Raw genomic sequence first — 19,995 nt, 5'->3', positions numbered from 1 at the left:
AAAAAATCTAAGATCCAAAAACCATGGGTAACCCCCCTTCACATGAAAATAATGAACCGCAAAAGTAAGCTTTTCAAGCGTTTTATGCTCACTAAGGATCCTGCTGATTTAGTTTCATTCAAAAAATATCGTAATAATCTAACAAGTGAGCTAAGGCGCGCTAAGCAAGCTTACCAGCAGCGCTTAGTTAGTAATAACAAGCACAATCCCCGACAGCTATGGAAAGTTTTGAATGAAGCTTTTGTCCACAAAAAACATAACAAAACACTAGGTGAACTATTTGTCGAAAATGAGCTTTTATCCGGGGCCTCCCTTGCACAGAAATTTAACTCTTTCTTTACTGCCTTTAAGCCAACCGGAGATGTAAAACCTGCCACTAGTACAATTAGCAATATGCCTAATGAATCACTGGTCTTTTATCAAACGGATTCGGAAGAAGTGTTCTCAGTATTAATGAATCTGAAATCAACACGCTGTGTGGATTATGATGGGCTGCAAATAAAACTGCTGAAGTTTGTTGCAGACCTAATAGCCCCGTATCTAGCTTTCATTTTTAATCAGTCCCTTTCATGCTCTATTTTCCCTAATGAAATGAAAAATGCCAAAGTAACAGTTATCTCTAAAGGAGGTAATAAAGCCGTATTAACCAACTACCGCCCGATTTCCGTACTTCCGGTTTTTTCGAAGGTATATGAAAAGATTATTCTAAAAAGAATGGATAGCTTTTTTACTAAACACAGCTTGCTAACAGATTCACAGTTTGGGTTTCGAAAAGGACGCTCTACCGAATCTGCTCTCCTCTCACAAAAAGAATTTATCTTGCAAAATTTTGAACGCAAATGTCTAACTCTCGGTATCTTTGTTGATTTCAGTAAGGCTTTTGACTTTCTTAACCACACTATTTTGCTTGCTAAACTAGAAATGTATGGTGTTCGAGGAATGTGTCTCCATCTTCTACGGACATACCTCACAGATCGAAAGCAGGCTGTTTTCTGTGATGGACATGGATCCACCCTCCAGGCTATAAACTGTGGCGTGCCTCAGGGCAGCCTTTTAGGTCCTTTTCTCTTTAACGTATATATAAATGACCTCGTAAACATTGACAGTGACGTTAAATTCATTCTGTACGCAGATGACACCAGTATTTTCTTAACGGGCTCCTCAACAGATCATTTATTAAATCGCGGTAATGCTGTTCTTAAAACTTTGCATGCGTGGTCCGTTCAAAATGGGTTGTCTATTAATACCAATAAATCTAAAGCTGTTTTCTTCAGACCTAAAAACATCAAAATTAACTTAAACGATGATCTTCAACTTGGTAACCATAAAATAGAAATAGTGGACACCTTCAGATCACTCGGGGTAATTTTTGACGCCTGTATGAGCTGGACCGCACACGCAACACATCTTCGTAAGAAATTAGCTCCTTCCGTTGGTTTTCTTGCTCGGTACCGCACTGAATTTCCTCCCTGTATAAAACGAATGATTTATCATGCCCTATTCCAATCACACATTAACTATTGCCACATAGTTTGGGCTACCACATCCAAAACAAATCTACAGAAAATTCTAATTCTCCAAAAGAAAGCTATCAGGATTATCGAAGGTGCCAGTTTTACTGCCCATACGGCTGAATTGTTTATTAAGTATGAAGTAATTCGTGTAAATATTTTTCTTGAGTACCGCCTATTATACTATCTCAAATTTTCTTCACCATCAATATGTAATTTTTTTGCTTAATATCGCAATGTTAAAGCCCATAGAAAAGTATGTTCAAACCCGATCAACTGCAAAATGGAAACTTCCACGCACTAGAACTAATTATGGTAAACAAGCACTTAATTTTCTTATACCTAATGTTCTAAACAGCTACGAATCTAACCAGCTTAGCATGTATAACCTCCGGCCACATGATTTAAAAGTGTACTTTGTAAATAATATTCCATAACTTCTTATCATATATTGTAGTTTGTGTATGTATCGGTGTCCTTTTCCCATTTGTCATCAACCCAGCAGTGTGTGTAACTTTCAAATGCATCTTGTTCAGTTTTAATTGTTTTTTTCTAGTTTCAAACTACATCTCTGTGTAGCAATCCGTTCAATTGTAAATATTAATTCTTTCTATAGTGTGCTCGTATGCGACCTGCCACCGTTGTATGAATGTGTTTATCTTATTTATTATGTTGTAATGGCTCTTAGATGAGCCACAGGCATTTTCAAGCTATTTTCTTTAGCTTTTGGCCTGTGGCTCATTCTAAAGAATGTGCATATTTTTGAAATAAAGTTTGGATTCAATTCAATTCAATTCAAATATGGCAGGTTATCTTAGATCATGAATGGCAGTTTACCAATATCCCTCAAGAGAAAAGTATACAACAGTTGTATCCTACCGGTACTCACCTATGGGGCAGAAACGTGGAGGCTAACAAAGAGGGTTCAGCCTAAGTTAAGGACAACGCAGCGAGCTATGGAAAGAAGAATGATAGGTGCAAACGTTAAGAGATCTGAAGTGGGTGGAGTGGGTGAAGAAACAAGTGCTGGTTAATGAAATCCTAGTCGAAATCAAGAGGACGGAACGGGCTTGGACAGGGCATGTAATACGAAGGCAACATAACCGCTGGTCCTTAAAGGGGTGGAGACACCAAATTTGTGGTTCACGCGTTCTTAGTTGCAAACGTTTCTTACGGCTCCAGGAAGCATGATACACACTCAGAGATTCATATATTCACAGTGAATAATTTATTATAGCATTTTTAGGTGAACGATTTTCGGTTTCGGTTTCGGAACGCCGAGTTGTACAGTGACGTCACAGAGGGGGAAGATCAACGCTTGGTCACGTGGGCCCACAAAAGTTGTGACGCACCTACTGCTGCATCGTCTGCTTTCCCACACACGTGCTGACCAGCGCATATGAAAACAAACAACTGCACGTCTAGTCCCAGCAGCTCGGATTCTGACAGATCTGATTCCAACGAGTGAGGACATCGACTTTTTTTTTTTTGTTCGCACGCTAATATCGCCTTCGCGGGTTCGCGTGAGGATGCGAAACACTTTGCAAAATGCCAGTAAGCATCGCTGCGCCGCTCTACCCAAGCTGCGCCCACAACCGGTGTCACAGTTCGCTGCCGTGCAGCAGTACCTGAGCGCTGCTTGGGATGGTGTACAAATATCACAAGAAAAGACAAGATCGCCTTGTTATCAGAACTGCCAGCTATACTCGAGCAGCGACAAAGCATGTCTGCTTATGTTGGGAGCTTTCGGCAACGGCACCGCTCGCGGGCGCTCCGGGCGACGAGCTCTGCTGCTGCCTGGCTGCCGTGGTCGTCGCTAGGCCTATAGCCTGTTTAGCAAGCGGCCGGCGCTTCGGAAGTCGCCTGCGCTATAATAAAAGGCCTACTTTTCACAAATAGCTGTAGTGTTAACAGAATCATCTCACAATAAAATAATAGTATGGTCAATCTCCTCGACGCCTTCGGCAGCGGAGCTAGCGGGCGCCAGGCGAGCCGAACCCCGACGTCGCGCCAGCGGCAGCTGCTATGCGCGGTTGTGAGAAATTTGCTCATATCACAGTTGTTACCTCTACTAGCAGCTCAGTATTGGTCAGCGATCCTCAAAAATGACACTTTTTTCACATTTCTTGTCCCATGGTTTATTATTTACGTCAAGAACACTCTTTAGCTCGCTTTTATGACGTCGGCAGACGGTATCCAGGCTGACCTACCGGCCGGCAGACTCGGCGTACTTCACGTCCGCACAAGAAAATACAAAACAGCCATGCCACCAGAAAGGATGCTTTATAGATTCGAGATACGACAGCATGCATCTGTGCTAAAAGTGGATCTTTCGGCAGCGACACTGCCTGCGGCAACGCCGGCCGACGACCTGCGCGCTGGTCCCAGACTGCCCTAGTCGTCGCTAGGCCTAGCTGCTTTCGATATCGACTCCGCAGCTGAGGGAGCTTCGGGACTGGCCAGCGCTCAGAAACGTGCTCCGCTCGGCACCCCTTTACTGTGAACTCGTCCCATAATAAAAGATGTGCTCGATTTCCACGACGTCTTCAGCAACAGAGCTAGCAGACGGCAGGCGAACCGCACCAGGTAGCAGCAGCACAAAACCGGCTATGGGATGAAATTTGCTTGCATCGCAGTCATCACTTCTACCAGGAACTCGGTATTTGCCAACGATCGTCACAAACGATGCATTTTTGATATTCATATATCCCAGGGTTTGCTATGAACGTGAACAAACAATACTATCGCGTTCTTCAGATGCCGGCGTTCGGCACGAAGACTGGCGCAGGCCGCCCGGCTCCAAGGAGTGCGCCCTATGTCATCATGACGCTGCCGCTCTCCGCGCTCGCATTGGCTGCCGCTTCCCGTCGTTGTTGCCGCGAGCGGCCCGCCGTTGACATCTAGCAGGCAACGAGCTGCAATCGGACGTTGCGACGCTGTTCGCAACGGCGCGCCGCAAACCGAGCGAGTGGCGGTTAGCAGCAAACGCGGCTCGCTGGTGCGTCGAGACTGCGCTCACGCGGCTGTGCCCCGCTCATCGTACGTCACTGTATTTTGATATGACGTCACTAAAACTTTATTTTTCTACACCCCTTGTGACGTCATGGTTGATGGCGCTAGCGAATGGGTCTAGGTCGTGAGAGTGAGCATTTAGGTAATCTTTGGAACCGAATTAAAATATTTTTTAAACGTTTGTTGCGTCCAACACCTGGCAGTGACTGCCCTTGCATACATAGGAATCCCATAGCAGGCTTTTTATAGCTTCAAAATTTGGTGTCTCCACCCCTTTAAGGGTAACGGAGTGGATTCCGAGAGAAGGCGAGCGTAGCAGAGGGCGGCAGAAAGTTAGGTGGGCGGATGAGATTAAGAAGTTTGCAGGAATATGGGGGCCGCAACTGGCCAAGGACAGGGTTAAATGGAGAGACATGGGAGAGGTCTTTGCCCTGCAGTGGGCGTATTCAGGCTGACGCTGAGAATGGTGATGATGAACTTTTATCCCAAGCTCTTCTCACTTCAAATCACTGAATACCTGCTGTAAACATGCAATGAATAGTACTACAGAGATCATGTCTCCCTGCCTGAACTCTTCCAGATTGGGAAACTATTACTTCGTCTATGGAGAGCTACAAAGGCTATGCAGCCATTTCTCTTTCACACCCTGGTTCCGTAATGCCTTCAAGACTGGCACATGCGTGCATGCACTGCACTGTTAATGCAGCATGCAAAAGTGGCTCTAGAACTTTCACTGTGAACACTTTCTTGTTTTTCTGCACACCTTCCAACAGATGTAGGTAGCACGTTATGCTAATAGCCAACCAGATGGAGCTACTAGTAGCATGTCCAGTAATCAAATCAATGATAAGTTAATTCTTCATCAGCAACCAAGCTACCGATGCAGACAATGGCAGAGAACTTGTCTTTTGCTTCGAGGACTGGTGAGTTTAAACCGAAAGGTTTAAATTGTGTTAGCATGATCCATAGTCCAAGTTACCCGTGTCAAATTCAGGAAAGCAACTGTCCAACTAATTAGTTTGAAATGCCTCTGTCATCATCCTGGAGTGGCTCAGGAATGGAATTAGGTGCTGCAGGATGCATTTAATAGCATACGCAGCACATACTGCAAATTCACTGCTGAGATTGTTCGTCAACTTGATCACAACAGTGCACAGAACAAGATGACATGGCCCAGTCACAATAGTGGCCGATGCAGTGCTAATTTCAGCTATCTGTCGCGCATAACTCCTTGACCATCCTCGATGAGCCTGGCTTGCAATTCTCAGCTGTGCCCAAAAATATTCAGGGGGGCGCTTTGTTGACCTAAAGTGTGGTGAAGCGAAAGCCTTAAGGGCGGTGTTGCTGCTTGTGTCACTGATGTGTGGTTCAGATGTTAAGCTTCGCCTCTAAGAATGGAACGCGACAGCGTATTGCAACGCTGCCAGAGAGTCCACAGAACCCCATCCCCGTTCGACGGTAAATTGGTTTTTGAGGAAAGGAAATGTATCCCTCTCTCGCATATCTCAGTGGACATGTGAACCTCGCTGTAAGGGAAGGGAGGAAGATGGGAGTGAACAAAGACACCGTATTCACTAGACGCGCCTTTGTTCATTCCAAACCAACCAGCTGGCATGGCGGTGTGGTTAGCGTGCTTGTCTCGCACTCCAGAGACCCTGGTTTGATTCCCTAACTCGGCCAATTTTCTACTCGGTTTTATTTATTTATTTATTCATTTTACTTGGTGCATCACTATACCATCCCTTTAATTGGTTGCATAGTTATGAGCCAAAGTACAATTGGCCCCGTTTGAAATTCGCGCACTGTGATGTCACGACCATTTCAACCAATTGGAAAGCGTGACATTTCTGTCAACAACTCCTGCTTACAACGATGAGGCATTAAAGGCTCCCGCCTCAATATTTATGACAAGTGCACCTGACTTCCCTGGGCAGAACTATTTTCTGCTCTGTTTTGACAAGCCAGGCCTGTCTATGCTTGCTATGGTACCAGCAGGACAGGCATACTGTATTTGCTTGAGTAATTAACTCGCCCCCTACTTGTCAATGAGAATTTGCGTTTTTAAAACTCGCATAAAAAAAATACACTCTTGACTATATCAGGGCCAATGTTCAGCATGTTTGCTTTATCTTGCTGTGATCGGCTGCCAGCACAGACTATTGTGAAATCATTATATTTCACCATAATACATTAAAACACCTTTTGAAGTTAACGATGCTAAACACCGGCTACACATGAACGTGAGTAGCATGAGGACACTCAACTGTGCGCTTTTGTTGATGACGATGGATGGATGGGCGAACGAACGGGTGGGGGGAGACGGACGTGAAGTTTTGACTCCTATGTAAAAATCTGTCGGAACTTTTTTTTTCTCGCATAATGAACCCTCCTTTCCCCACACTGATGCCAACTTTTCTAGAAAACAAAACAAAAACAAGTGGGTTCGTTACACGCATAATTATAGTAATTATTTTCTGTACGAGTGGCCTGGGTTCATTGCATCAGTAATTATGGTAATTCTTTTTTGCGTGAGTGGCCTGGGTTCATTATACGAGCAACTGTGGTAATTCTTTGTTGTGTGAGTGGCCTGTAACCCTCTAACTTCTATTCATGAAAAAAACCTCAGTTTTTAAAATGGAGAACTTGTTGTTGGGCTAGTTGGGTTTTGTTTGTTCTTGATTTTAAAGGCACCAATAAACAGGACAGAACACGAAGGGAGATGACAGGATGAAGCTCTTTGTGTTTCGTCCTGTTTACTGGCACCTTTAAAATTAAGAATTTTGAAACGCGACCCCATTGGTGCTGGTCCAAGGACCACTGGCCAAACTGTAGGGAAAAGCAACATTTTTTTCTTACTATGACGACCAGTTTATTATGTGAGTGGCCACCTCTTGATCATGTGAAGGTGAGGATGTGAAAGAGACCATTTTTGGTGGTTCTCAGCACTGCAGCCAAATTGTACAGGCTGTGGTCATCTTATACTCATTTGTTGAACAACTAAAACTCTGCTTACATACCTGGGATGCAAAAATGAACAAACTCAAATCTTCTCAAAGGCTGTCTAGGTGTGTACAGTATACGCATCACCAAAAAACTTCAGACCCTTTCTGACCACATTCTTAAAGAAGGAAATGCAATAGCATTTAAGTTACCTGCTATTGTATCTGCAATGAGTGTCTAATATTCTTGTAATTTTCCCACCCAAACTCCGGCTGGAGTCAGTTCCATTGCCCTTATATAGTATGCATGAATCATCACCTTTTAGGATGTTTGAAGTACTTTCCATTGGATTATCACACAGAATTATAGTAATCTGACCCACTAACCCACCTTAATCCACACACTAATCCACCTTAATCAATTTACTGGGGTGAGCCTACTTCCAAAATTTTGGGGGTCTTTTGGTACTAATCTGACCCACTAAACCACCCTAATTTAACCACTAATCCACCTTAATCGATTTTCTGCAGTGAGCCTACTTCCAAATTTTGGGGGTCTTTTGGTACTAATCTGACCCACTAACCCACCTTAATCCACCCACTAATCTACCTTAATCCATTTTCTGGAGTGAGCCTACTTCCAAAATTTTGGGGGTCTTTTGGTACTAATCTGACCCACTAAACCACCCTAATCCAACCACTAATCCACCTTAATCGATTTTCTGCAGTGAGCCTACTTCCAAATTTTGGGGGTCTTGTGGTACTAATCTGACCCACTAAACCACCCTAATTTAACCACTAATCCACCTTAATCCATTTTCTGGGGTAAGCCTACTTTCAAAATTTTGGGGGTCATTTGGTACTAACCTGACCCACTAACCCACCTTAATCCACCCACTAATCCACCTTAATCCATTTTCTGGGGTGAGCCTACTTCCAAAATTTTGGGGGTCATTTGGTACTAATCTGACCCACTAACCCACCTTAATCCACCCACTAATCCATTTTATGGGGTGAGCCTACTTCCAAAATTTTGTGTCTTTTGGTACTAATCTGACCCACTAACCCACCTTAATCCATCCACTAATCCATTTTATGGGGTGAGCCTACTTCCAAAATGTTGGGGGTCTTTGGTACTAATCCGACCCACTAACCCACCTTAATCCACCCACTAACCCACCTTAATCCATTTTCTGGCGTGAGCCTACTTCCAAAATTCTGAGGGACTCTAGGAATTTTTGGGGGTAGGCCGACTTTCAAATTTTGTGGGTCCTCGGATGTTCAAATCTGGCGGTGCCCTATGATTGGTCCACTGGTAGTCACATGGTGTCGATGATGTTACAACCCTCTTGACCACTCAGGGAATTTCGAGACAGAGAAGGCGGAAAATATTCTGTGAGACGACAACCTAAATGCTACTGCATTAAAAGAGAAAAGTTTGTGATAAACAGCACCATGCTTCTTCAAGGAATCATCAGGAAGTATGCAGAGGTTGTACATGAGGGGAGGCACCCATTTACACACTGCGGAATTGTGGTGCTCCTGAAGAGCGGAGGCCCCATTCGTCAAGGCTTCACACGCCGACGTCTTGGGGGAATGTTGCTCATACTGCTAATGCAGCAAAACTGCACAAAATTTATAGCAACAGCAGCAGCAGCAACAACAATGAAACAGGAGTATGAGACAGACTAATACGTCAAGCGTATGAGAGTTCATTTAACAGTACCTTTTACTGGGCTAGTTGGTGTGACATTGTGTTCAGGAAAGTAACAGCTCTAAATTGTACACAAACCACACAGAAAGACAGACAGGATGGGTGCTGACTCCAACTATGTTTATTGAAAGCCATGTGTTGAACATAAATTCTAACTAGAAGTAAAGATAGATTAACTCGCGAGCTGGCAGAAGCCTTTTTTATCAAATAGAGAGGTAGCATGTGCGTCGGCACCACTTCTATCTCCCTACGAGGAAGTGAGCATAGGTTGCTAAAAAATATGAGATTATGAGAAGTTTTCGTCCGTGTGTGTCTGTGCTTTTTTTGCCATGTAAGAAACGCGCATGCGTTCACCTTCTTTGGGCTATATATATGCAACATGTGGCTTTCAATAAACTTAGTTGGAGTCAGCGCCCGTCCGGTCTGTTTTTCTGTGTGGTTTGTTTAAAATTCAGCGAAGTTTTTACTTTCCTGAACACAGCGTATGAGAGCACCAGCTCAGGGACCAGTGTGCAATCGTCGCAGGAAAGATTGTTGTGTACGAACTCATAGTGCCCCTTGTGCCATGCTCAGGACAGCACACGTCAAAGACAAAGAAGTCGGCGTTTGTGCATGTGAGCGTGAGCGGCGCAGTATAAACATTGTGCTCTTTCACATCCATCATGCAAAACCAAATTGCACAACAGTTGGTGCCTTCAAGTGTGAATGTGTCAGTTCAAAACCCAAACGTGTTGGTCTAGCCGCACTGCAGCTCTGACAAACTCTATGCCTCCCTGCCCCCGACCTCTGTCTCCAGCCTCACGACAATGGCCACCCACAAGGCCCATATGGACCACATGACTGCGCAAGGCACATTCTCGTGAACAATACTGGCCAGGAGGGTTATGTGAGTTTCGAAGTGAAAGCTTCACTGTGGGACCTCGGGCTTCAGTCGTGGACCGTGTAAATTTCACCTTCAGCTGAGTTAGAGGTCAAACCATGAAAAAGAGACAAATAAATTGAATCAATATGCATGACTGGGAGTCGAACCCGTGGCTGTGTGAATAGACCTCCTTTAAGGGCAGCTCAGTGAGACCACTAGGCTATCACCGCAGCCAACAAGCCTCGTGTTAAACTGCAGAACACTCTCGCGCTGTGCACTGGAGAGCGCCGTCTTCATCAACTTCCATGTTCTCCGTCCCGCGGTACTGCCTGCTCACCGTCGTCTTCTACGTAGCACAAATCCGTGCTTTCGCTCCGATTCGATTGTAGTAAACATTCTCTGCAGTTTTTACGCACACCTGCTGCCGGACAGGCACAGCTGCAGAAGCAGCATCTGCACCGCTGCTGTGAAAAATTTTTTGTCATCCTCTCACAGAGGGACCCATTAAAGCCGTTAGGACTGATGCTTGGGCAAGTTGGTATGACATGTTCAAGAAGAACAGCGCGAAAAGACAAGGACCACAGGAAGATACACACAGACAGGTACTGTGTGTATCTTCTGTGTGTATCTATAAAGATACACACAATGCCTGTCTGTGTGTATCTTCATTTAGTCCTCGTCTATTTCACACCGTTTTTCTTGAACCACTAAAGCCTTCATTTCGCACAAGAAAGACAATGGGAAGAGAAGAAAGTGGCTCTAACAAACACTACTGCACATTGCTCTGTGCGTTCCCTGTAGCAAACACAGGCAACCAGATGTTTTCTTGACTGGAAGAAGTTAGGCAAGAATGGACATAAGCTGGGGAAAGGAGAACACACACTGGTTTAATGAAACTCAAGAAAGCTCTGCGTGGTTTGTTAAAGAACTGTACCACACACTGTCCAGACCACTGCTCTGCTGATGCATGGCTGTTTCTCCATCTTCAGAGGCGAACAGCTAATCTTGTTCAACAAGGCGACAAGTTACCACTTACAGTTATATCTTTTGTCATTGGCAAACAGCCGACTTTGTATAGAATGAGCCAAGATCACTCTTAGTTATTTTCATTTTGTTTATGGAATCCCATATATTTTCTCCAATCAAGGACAATAGCAGCAACAATGCTTTCAGCAATAAATTTCTCAATCACAACAAGCACAGGTGCTCACCGAGGAAAGCAACGCAGACAGCCTGTGGACGGGGCACGCACTGGATGGCGACGCGTGTGATGACCCCCAGGATGCCCTCAGAGCCGATGAACAGCTGCTTGAGGTCGATGCCCGTGTTGTCCTTGCGCAGCATCTGCATCGCATCCAGCACGGTGCCGTCGGCAAGCACCTGCACAGTCAGTTGGGGCCGCATACGCCTGCTGATATGGACGACCCTTGCAGCCACTAAAAGCAGGACAGCAGATTGAGGCACCACCTGTGTGCTCCAGCATCAACTAGCTACTGCAGACTGCAATTTCTGAGCAGTCATATGCAGTTCATTTTACTGCCACAAGGGGGCAGTGACAATTGGTGGTACTGCAAACTTTCATGTAACCAATGCCTGGATATGGAGACAAGCAGTGCATGTACACTTTAACAAATATAATCCAATTAACAAGCCCTGGTTCATCCATCGCTTGGCGCAACCCGGAGGTTGCATGCCCCCCCATGGATGGCGTGCTTGTGCTTTCATATGGGTAAAAGGTGGTGTGCCTACCGCCTCCAGTCCGAGCACTGATCCATGGAGTGGTCCATAGCGGAGCAGCCGCAGTCCGCCTGCGTTGGTGGCCACATTGCCCCCCAGCTGGCAGGAGCCCTTGGCCCCCAGGTCGAGGGGCACCGACAGGGATGCCTCCTCGCCCACTTGTGTGTCCAGGGCCTCCAGGATGCAGCCTGCCTGGCAGCTCACCGCACCTGCACAAGACGGACGTCCACAGGACATCCCCCGCTAGACTCCAGGGGAACCAAACTGCCATTTCTGAGGAGTTGTGCATAAATGAACGCCTTCACTAAAATAACTAGAGGGAAATAACTAGAAGTATAAGAATGGGGTGGAGCGCACATGGCAGGTTCTCTCAGATCATGAATGGTAGCTTGCCAATATCCCTCAAGAGAAAAGTATACAACAGCTGTGCCTTGCCGGTACTCACCTGTGGGGCAGAAATGTGGAGGCTAACAAAGAGGGTTCAGCTTAAGTTGAGGACAGCGCAGCGAGCTATGGAAAGAAAAATGATAGGTGTAACTTTAAAGGTACACTGAAGAGGAATTTGAACTTGTCTTTTTACCGCGGGAACTCGATCTACACGTTCCTAGCATTTTTAGAAACTGCGACTTATTGACCTGTATGGCCGATTTCCCAAATTAAATCGAATTAACGGCCGGCTCCCGCCCTTTTTTTTTAATTCTGCCTCGTACGGTGGGCGGAGTCGACCAACGCGTGGAGTGCCTTTCACCCAGTCCCGTGGCGGCTTGCCGCTCTGCCATCCGCGGAGTAATACGTAGTAGTCCGTAGTAGCAAATAGTCCGTGGGTATTTTTATTTCTGCGGGCTTATATTGCGGCTATATTATCTGCGAATGAAACTATTTATTCATGGAAACCTAAAAAACAAAATAAAGCGAAAGCAAAGCCTCCACGGAGCTGGCTGAAAGGAACTTCACGCGTTGGTCGACTCCGCCCATCGTACGAGGCAGAATTAAAAAAAAAGGGCGGGAGCCGGACGTTAATTCGATTTAATTACGGAAATCGGCCATACAGGGCAATAGGTTGCAGTTTCTAAGAATGCTAGGAACGTGCAGATCGAGTTCCCGCGGCAAAAAGACAAGTTCAGAATCCTCTTCAGTGCACCTTTAAGAGATCGGAAGAGGGCGGAGTGAGTGAGAGAACAAACGCGGGTTAATGACATCCTAGTTGAAATCAAGAAGAAGAAATGGGCTTGGGCAGGGCATGTAATGCGAAGGCAAGATAACCGCTGGTCCTCAAGGGTAACGGAGTGGATTCCAAGAGAAGGGAAGCATAGCAGGGGGTGGAAGAAAGTTAGGTGGGCAGATGAGATTAAGAACTTTGTGGGGATACGGTGGCCGCAACTGGCGAAGGACAGGGTTAATTGGGGAGACATGGGAGAGGCCTCTTGCCCTGCAGTGGGCGTAGTCAGGCTGATGATGATGATGATGATCTACAAAGCTGCCAACTGAGGGTTGGACTCAGACAGGCAGATGAGATTATGAAATCGCCTAGGTTACAGACAGTGACGGTGCCAAGGGGAGGCTAGAGGTTACTGGGCCACATAAAAAGTAGCCGAGTGCTACATTTAGACACCGACAAGGAAGACACTAACAGGCTCATATTGCAGCCCACTCGCAACCCTCCTGTGTGGACAGGAAGTGCATGATGCAGCGTTTTATTAATTTATTTCACAATTAAAAGCAGCCATGCCAAAGAGACATCACACCTAACTGTATCTTAACGCCCCTTCCCTTTCTCCTTGCGATCCATTACAATTTCCCTGGCCCAATCCCTGGTTACAGCTGACATTGGTCAGGGATGCCTGAAGATCACGGGGCCTTTGCACTGCAGTGCAACATGGAGAGCAGACTGCGTAAGGGAAGAAACGCAGGCTATTGACGTCCTAATCGAAATCAAGAAGAAGAGATAGACTTGGGCAGGACATGTAATGTGACAGCAAGGTAACCGCTGGTCGATAACGGCAACACACTCTATTCCAAGGGAAGGCAAGTGTCACAGGGTGTGGCAGAAAGTCAGGTGGGCAGATAAGATTGGGAAGTTTTGCGGGGATAAGGTGGAGACGACTGGCACAAGGCAGGGTTAACTGAAGAGGTGTGGGAGAAGCATTTGTTTTGCAATGGGCATAGCCAGGCTGCTGCTGCTGATGATGTAATCTGGATGCTGCTACCACTGATGACAGTGAACATCCCACTAATCTTCATTGTCATATCGCTGTCAGTAGAAAAGCTGACAAGTTCAAGAGCAAGAGATAACTCCTCATCAAGCTCTCGATCCCTTCTGCCCTGCCTGTCGCCTGCCTGTTGCCTGCCTGCCGCCTGCCTGCCTGGACCCCCCCCCACCCCCAAACTGGTCTCCATCCAGATTAGCTTAGGCATATACCTGGATAGGTGCTGATTTTGGATTTGAGCCCTGTACCAGGTCAAGTCATTCATCACCTATAAAGAGAGCTGTAGAGCTTTCATAAGCAGCTGCATGGTGCTGTGCAGGCTGGTGCTGATGCTAATTATTCTTTTGTTCGGAATTGCCCCAATCTTGAGGAATTCCCTGAACGAAATGAACGACTATGGGCTGGGCTGCATGCAGCAGTCATTCAGGAGCTTGAAGGACGTCACTAAGAGGGGTAGGCGATGAATGAAGTGGCAGCAGCACTCTGGTGTTGGTGCCTCAAGGTTGGCGACCCACGTACAGCAGGCATCCGTGACGATGCTTCCAGAAAGACCTTTGCCCCACACACACAGACTAGACTAAAGCCAAGTGAACTGGCTGCTACTGCATCTTCATAATATTCCCACACTGCAAGCAGACAAATTACTGCTGCTTTCTGAACGGAGCACCTGAACGTGACCTGATAACCTCGGCTATCTCGTTACAGTAAGAGCATGTAAAAAGCACCTCTGTGTTCAATATGCTTGAAGGCAGACGTAAGAGTGTGCAATATGTTTGAAGTCTGAAGTTTGAAGTTTATTTTTTACCACAAAGCAAAATTTGATACATGAGATGTGGTAGGGAAGGTGGGAAAAAAGCTACACATTAGTAGCTTGACCAGCCGCACCTCCCAATAACTGACAGCGGACGCTTTGACAAAGGTGAGTAGCACAGATTCACGCAACAAATATCACGACTACGAAGCTAGTTTGCAAACAGCAGACATCAAATGCAAACAACTCTGTTACTTAAGGAATTGGAATAAACAGCAAAGTATTAGCAAGCATTATACAAAAAGTGAATACAAGTCAAGTTTAGAAAGTGCATGCAATTTGTCTATTGTGAGGTGGTATTTATTTAAAATCTGTGGAATGCCAGACTGAACCATCTGAAAGCCATAATTTGTGCGAGATCTTGGAACATGCCACAGCCCTGTGTGCCTCATTAAAACTCTGCTATGCCAATGTTGCCAGAGTATGTGCGCCTTTACGTATTTCCATATATGCCATTCAAGGCATGATGCACTTTACAAAAAACAGAAAGATGTTTATGCCACACAGCGCAGTGCTAAAAACCCAGTGACAGCTGTCATGCAGAGCTGTGTAACACCCCCCTGCACCCTTTCCACACTGTACTGCCAGTGCAGTGCCCTCTTCCATCTTGCTTTTGCACTGCACTTCTACTTCTGTCCATGGTAGCTTACAAATAAGGGTTGGACTCCTCAGTTTAAACTGGGGAAAAAAAAACAATAAAATTATGTTGAATTAAATTTTCGAAATTCAGTTTCAACCATAAGAGGTCAGTATCCTTCAAATGCATGCATCTATCCAGTAGGAGCTCCATTTGGTCAAAGCAGAAAACTGATGAAGTACAGAAGCCAGGGGTGTGGGGAGACAGCAAGACCATTGGATTAATGCAGTTATGCATTTTAACAGGACAGTGTTAGGGCTCCCATTGTGCAGAACATCCAGCGTTGGTAATGTTAGCGAAAAAAGCACCTGGCCCTCCTGCAAAGTAAGTCACTTGACATTGCGACGTCATCACAATCCTGCCCATAGTGGTAGCTGGCAGTTAAGGGGGGAAGAGGGTCTTAGAAATAAATTTTTATTAATGAAGTCACAACTATGAAATCTTCAGGAAACATGCATTTTTGCGTGCTGATTCCAAATATGTAATTTAATTTTATGTAAAGCAAGTCCTTGTGCACTTATGCAATACGTGAGGTAACTTTTGCCGAGCGTTTGAAAGAAATTTTGCTGCAAAGAACTTGTTAGATTGCATGCCATTGGCATCTCCTGACATCAAGCTATGCAATAAGAGTGAAGTTATCATCCTGCCTGTTATAGAAGGTGAGCTATAGGATCTTGAAATCATCAGTTTCTCCCCGTCTGTGAAGTGGCAAATTCAAAACCCTGTAACTCAACCTCTATGACGGGCAGGATAATAATTCTGCCCTTATTTGCATAGTGTGATGTCAAGACAAGCCAATGGCATGCATCCTAGCAAGTTTCGTGCCGCAAAATTTATTCAAGGCTCTTGGCAGAAAGTTACATAACATATTATATAAGTGCACAAGGACTTGTTTAACTGAAAATTTAATTACATATTTCAAATCAGCATGCAAAAATACATGTTTCTCGAAGATTCCATTATTGTGACTTCATTAACAAAAATTTCATTAACTGCATAAACAAACACTGCGTCAGGAATGGTACGAGGACCTCCAGGGATCTGTGAATTAAAGTACAGAAAAACCAGTTACGCATATATGGGTAATTACCCACTAAAGCTATTGCGCCATACCCTTCAGGCAGAGTTTAAGCGTCCTGTCCAGTCTTTTAGGCAATTCTGTGCAACATTAAATGTCTCTGCAGACCGGGAGGCTCCTCCTACTCGCTGTCTGCTAGCAAGGTGTTCTTTGTTCACTGTCGACACTTGTTCAGGTCATTTACATGGTTAAGCAGGATTCTCTACTGCACTTAAGGGCACTGACACAAAACCGTGCACAAGCGTCACGAAAGTGTCATGTTTTGGCTACAATGATAGCACAGCATTAATTACATTGCAGTAACTTACAGATATGTGGTGTCCCACATGGTGCATGATGAGAGGTGCAGTAATGCCCTTGTGTGCTGCGCAATTCTCCACCAGGTGTAAAAAAAGAATAATCACCGCGTGTTGATGGAATTTCGTAATCAGGCCTGGGATGCAGCCTGACCTTGGCGACCAGAACCAACAACGCGCTCCCTCACCAGAACAGGATTTGGCCACCCTGGTGTAGTACTTGCCACAACCTCGTATATAAACAAACCAATTAACCTTTGGCCCTGCCCCCAGTGAGTGCGGAGCAACTGACCAGGGTGGCAGTCTGGCTCTGGACAGGCCATCATTGGAAACTGAAGCTGGCAATGTTTAACACTACAACCTTATCCAACCTTATCTAGCAGTGTTGTAAGAGGAACTAGAGGCTATTAATTGGGATGTCATGGTAGTGGCGGTGAAAACTTTTATTTGGTGGAAGAGAGTTTGGGAGCCACAGAGTGGCCCCGCTACATGGTCGGCGTCCCTAGTCCGGGACACCGCATGACGAGGCCCCGTCTCTCGCCCGTTTCACCAGAGCCCTTTGGGACTCAAGTGAGGAGTAGTTGAGGAGGGCAGTCTCCCATGCCTCTCTGGAAGGGGCAGGGGAAGCGGGGAGGGGGCGATTTTGAGTACATGCCCACACCATGTGGAAGATATCACAGGTCTCCCCACAGTGCAAGCATCGCCCAACCGTGTTAGGATCGTAATGTTTGATCATTGCAGGTCAGAGTAGAATACCTGTCTGCAGGCGCCTTAAAGTTCGCTCCTCTGTCTTACTCAGCCCCTTTGCAGGGGCCGGGAAAAGGTGGTGGTTGTCGTTATAATGCGTTATTACTTCCCTCAATCGCAGCAGCGGCTAGTTAGTCTCCGAGCCAGATGAGCTGGGATGAGGAGCCCGGTGAATAAGCGCTCAGCCAGCCGCGTCAGCGGCCTCATTACCTCGTAAGCCCTGGTGGCCAGGAGCCCAAATGATTCTTTTGGGTGTTGGATCAGTGGCAGTCCGTCTTAGAATGCAAGCAGCTAAGGGGGAGATCTCCCCTGCCAAGTAATGACCACATGCTTTCCAGGAGTCCGTGATGATGATTCTCGAATTGGCGTGGACGGCAGCAAGCGCTATCGCTACTTCTTCGGCTCGCACTGAATTCTGGGCTCGGAAGGAGAGTCCATCAACGTGCATTTCATGGTGAACGACAGCGGCCGTGTAAAATCCCATTGGCGATGGCCCTGCTACGTCTACATAGTATACACCGAGTCGGGAGCTGTGTTGTATCTCAAGAGTCCGAGCCCGCGCTTGTTTGTTTTCGTGCATGTCGGTGTCCATGTTACGGGGACTGGGGAGACCCAGAGCATATGGCGCCGCCGTTCTGGGATACGCTCCGCCTCCTCTGGAGTGCAATCGTGTTGGATGTGTAAGCGGTTTAGCAGGCGGTGCTCGGGGGCCGTCTGCATGAGCCCCGTGTATTGGTTCACGAGGTGGGCCTCCCGCAGCTCCTGGTAGGAATTTATCACCCCCAATGCCTGTTTGGCATTAGAGGTAGCCACCGGGAGATCCAGGGCTCGCTTAGTTGCCTTGCGGATGATGGCGTCTATTCGCGCCTCGTCTTGCTTAGTAGTGCGAAGGTGTGGCACGGCGTAGAGGACCTGGCTAGTCACGAAGGCATAGACGAGCCGAAACACGTCCTTGCCCCACAGACCGCCTCGCTTGCTGGAAACGTGGCGGATCATGCGCCCTACCTGTTCACCTACTCTCTTGAGTTTCGCAATAGTGGAGTCCGGTGAATGAACAGGCCCAGAATCTGGAGCTCCTCTACCTCTCTAATAGGACCTCTTGACAGAGAGATGTGTATAGCTGTCCTATCCTTTGGGTTTGATTCGCTCTGACATGCAGAAGCTCTGATTTCGCGGGAGCACATAGGAGCCCACAGTCAATAGCATATGCATCGACTATGGAAGCAGCCTGCTCCATGTCCCCAAGGCTCCCCTGTGTGGTCCAGATTGTGATGTCATCTGCATATAGCGCGTGCTGAATGCCTTCCACCCGGGCCAGTTGGCTTGGGAGGCGCATCATAGCAATGTTGAACAGGAGCGGTGATAACACTGCTCCCTGAGGGGTACCCCGTGTTCCCATCATGTAAGGGCTGTATTCCTCGCCCTCAATCCGAAGAAAGGCCTGGCGATTAGTCAGGAAACCTCTTACATACCAGTAGGCTGTAGCCCCACAATCGGTAGAACTCAAGTTGGCCAGGATACTACCGTGTTTAACATTGTCAAAAGCCCCTTTCAGATCAAGGGCAAGGATTGCTTTGTCATTGTGTTGCATAGTTGTGGGTCGTATTACATCCCTGTGCAGCTGGAGAAGGACGCCCTGTGCAGACATGTGGGGGCGAACCCCGAACATGGTGACTGCAAAGAAGCCCTTACTCTTCAGGTATGGAGAGAAGCGATCCCGTACCATCGTCTCCATAAGCTTGCCCGCACATGAGGTCAGTGATATGGGCCTCAGGTTGTCCGTATTCACGGCCTTACCTGTTTTAGGGATAAACGTCACAAGTGATGTTTTCCACTCGGGAGGGAGTGAACGCCCGCCCCAGATCAGGTTCATGTATTCTAATAAATGGAGGTAGGCCGAGTCCGGTATGTTCACCAGCAGGTTCACTGTTATGCGGTCCCGTCCCGGAGCCGCACCCCGGCGCATTTTTGCTAAGGCCGCCTTAAGGTCGTGCAACTCAAAAGGGGCATCGAGTGTTTCATTAGGCCTGCCAGAGTACATGTACTCAGGCCTAGTCGGGTACTCCGCACAACAGAGATATCTGTCGCACAGAGAATCCGCAAGTTGTGCCGTCGTACCTTTTCGAAGTGGTAGCCCCAGTGAAGGCTGGGAGCACTGAAGTCTCCAACGATCACTAGAGGCTCTTTGGCTGCCATTTTGATCACGTGAAGGAAGATTTCACTGAAAGTTACGCGCGGTTTTTTGTGGAGGGAAGTATATGTTGAGGATATGTATTGACGGGTCGCAGCGTCTGAGAGGCAGTACCCGGACCATTGTGTATTCTTGCTCGGTGCTCAAGTGTAAGCTGACCTGAACCACAGTGTAAGCCTTATGCACCAGGATGCACGTTGAGGGGCCCGCCTGAAAGGTGCTGAAAGAATTTACTGTCTATGCCGGGCTCCTG

General features: G+C 46.6%; 1 protein-coding gene across 5 annotated transcripts in view; it reads right to left on the bottom strand.

Annotated features, from left to right (window-relative positions):
• The window catches only part of D2hgdh (D-2-hydroxyglutaric acid dehydrogenase), a 49,932-nt gene that overhangs the window by 14,569 nt on the left and 15,368 nt on the right, over window positions 1-19,995 (bottom strand). For all 5 annotated transcript variants that reach the window (XM_089572558.1, XM_089572554.1, XM_089572556.1 and 2 more), the window contains exons 4-5: window positions 11,788-11,984; window positions 11,250-11,418 (exon numbers count right to left, since the gene is read on the bottom strand). In XM_089572558.1, coding sequence (XP_089428684.1) covers window positions 11,250-11,418; window positions 11,788-11,984 — 366 coding nt within the window. The remainder of the gene's footprint in view (window positions 1-11,249; window positions 11,419-11,787; window positions 11,985-19,995) is intronic.

Source organism: Amblyomma mixtum, chromosome 2 (genome assembly GCF_055824585.1).
Source record: "Amblyomma mixtum isolate Tamu chromosome 2, ASM5582458v1, whole genome shotgun sequence".
In the NCBI taxonomy this organism is placed as follows: domain Eukaryota; kingdom Metazoa; phylum Arthropoda; class Arachnida; order Ixodida; family Ixodidae; genus Amblyomma; species Amblyomma mixtum.
This window is presented reverse-complemented; position numbering and strand designations above follow the sequence as displayed.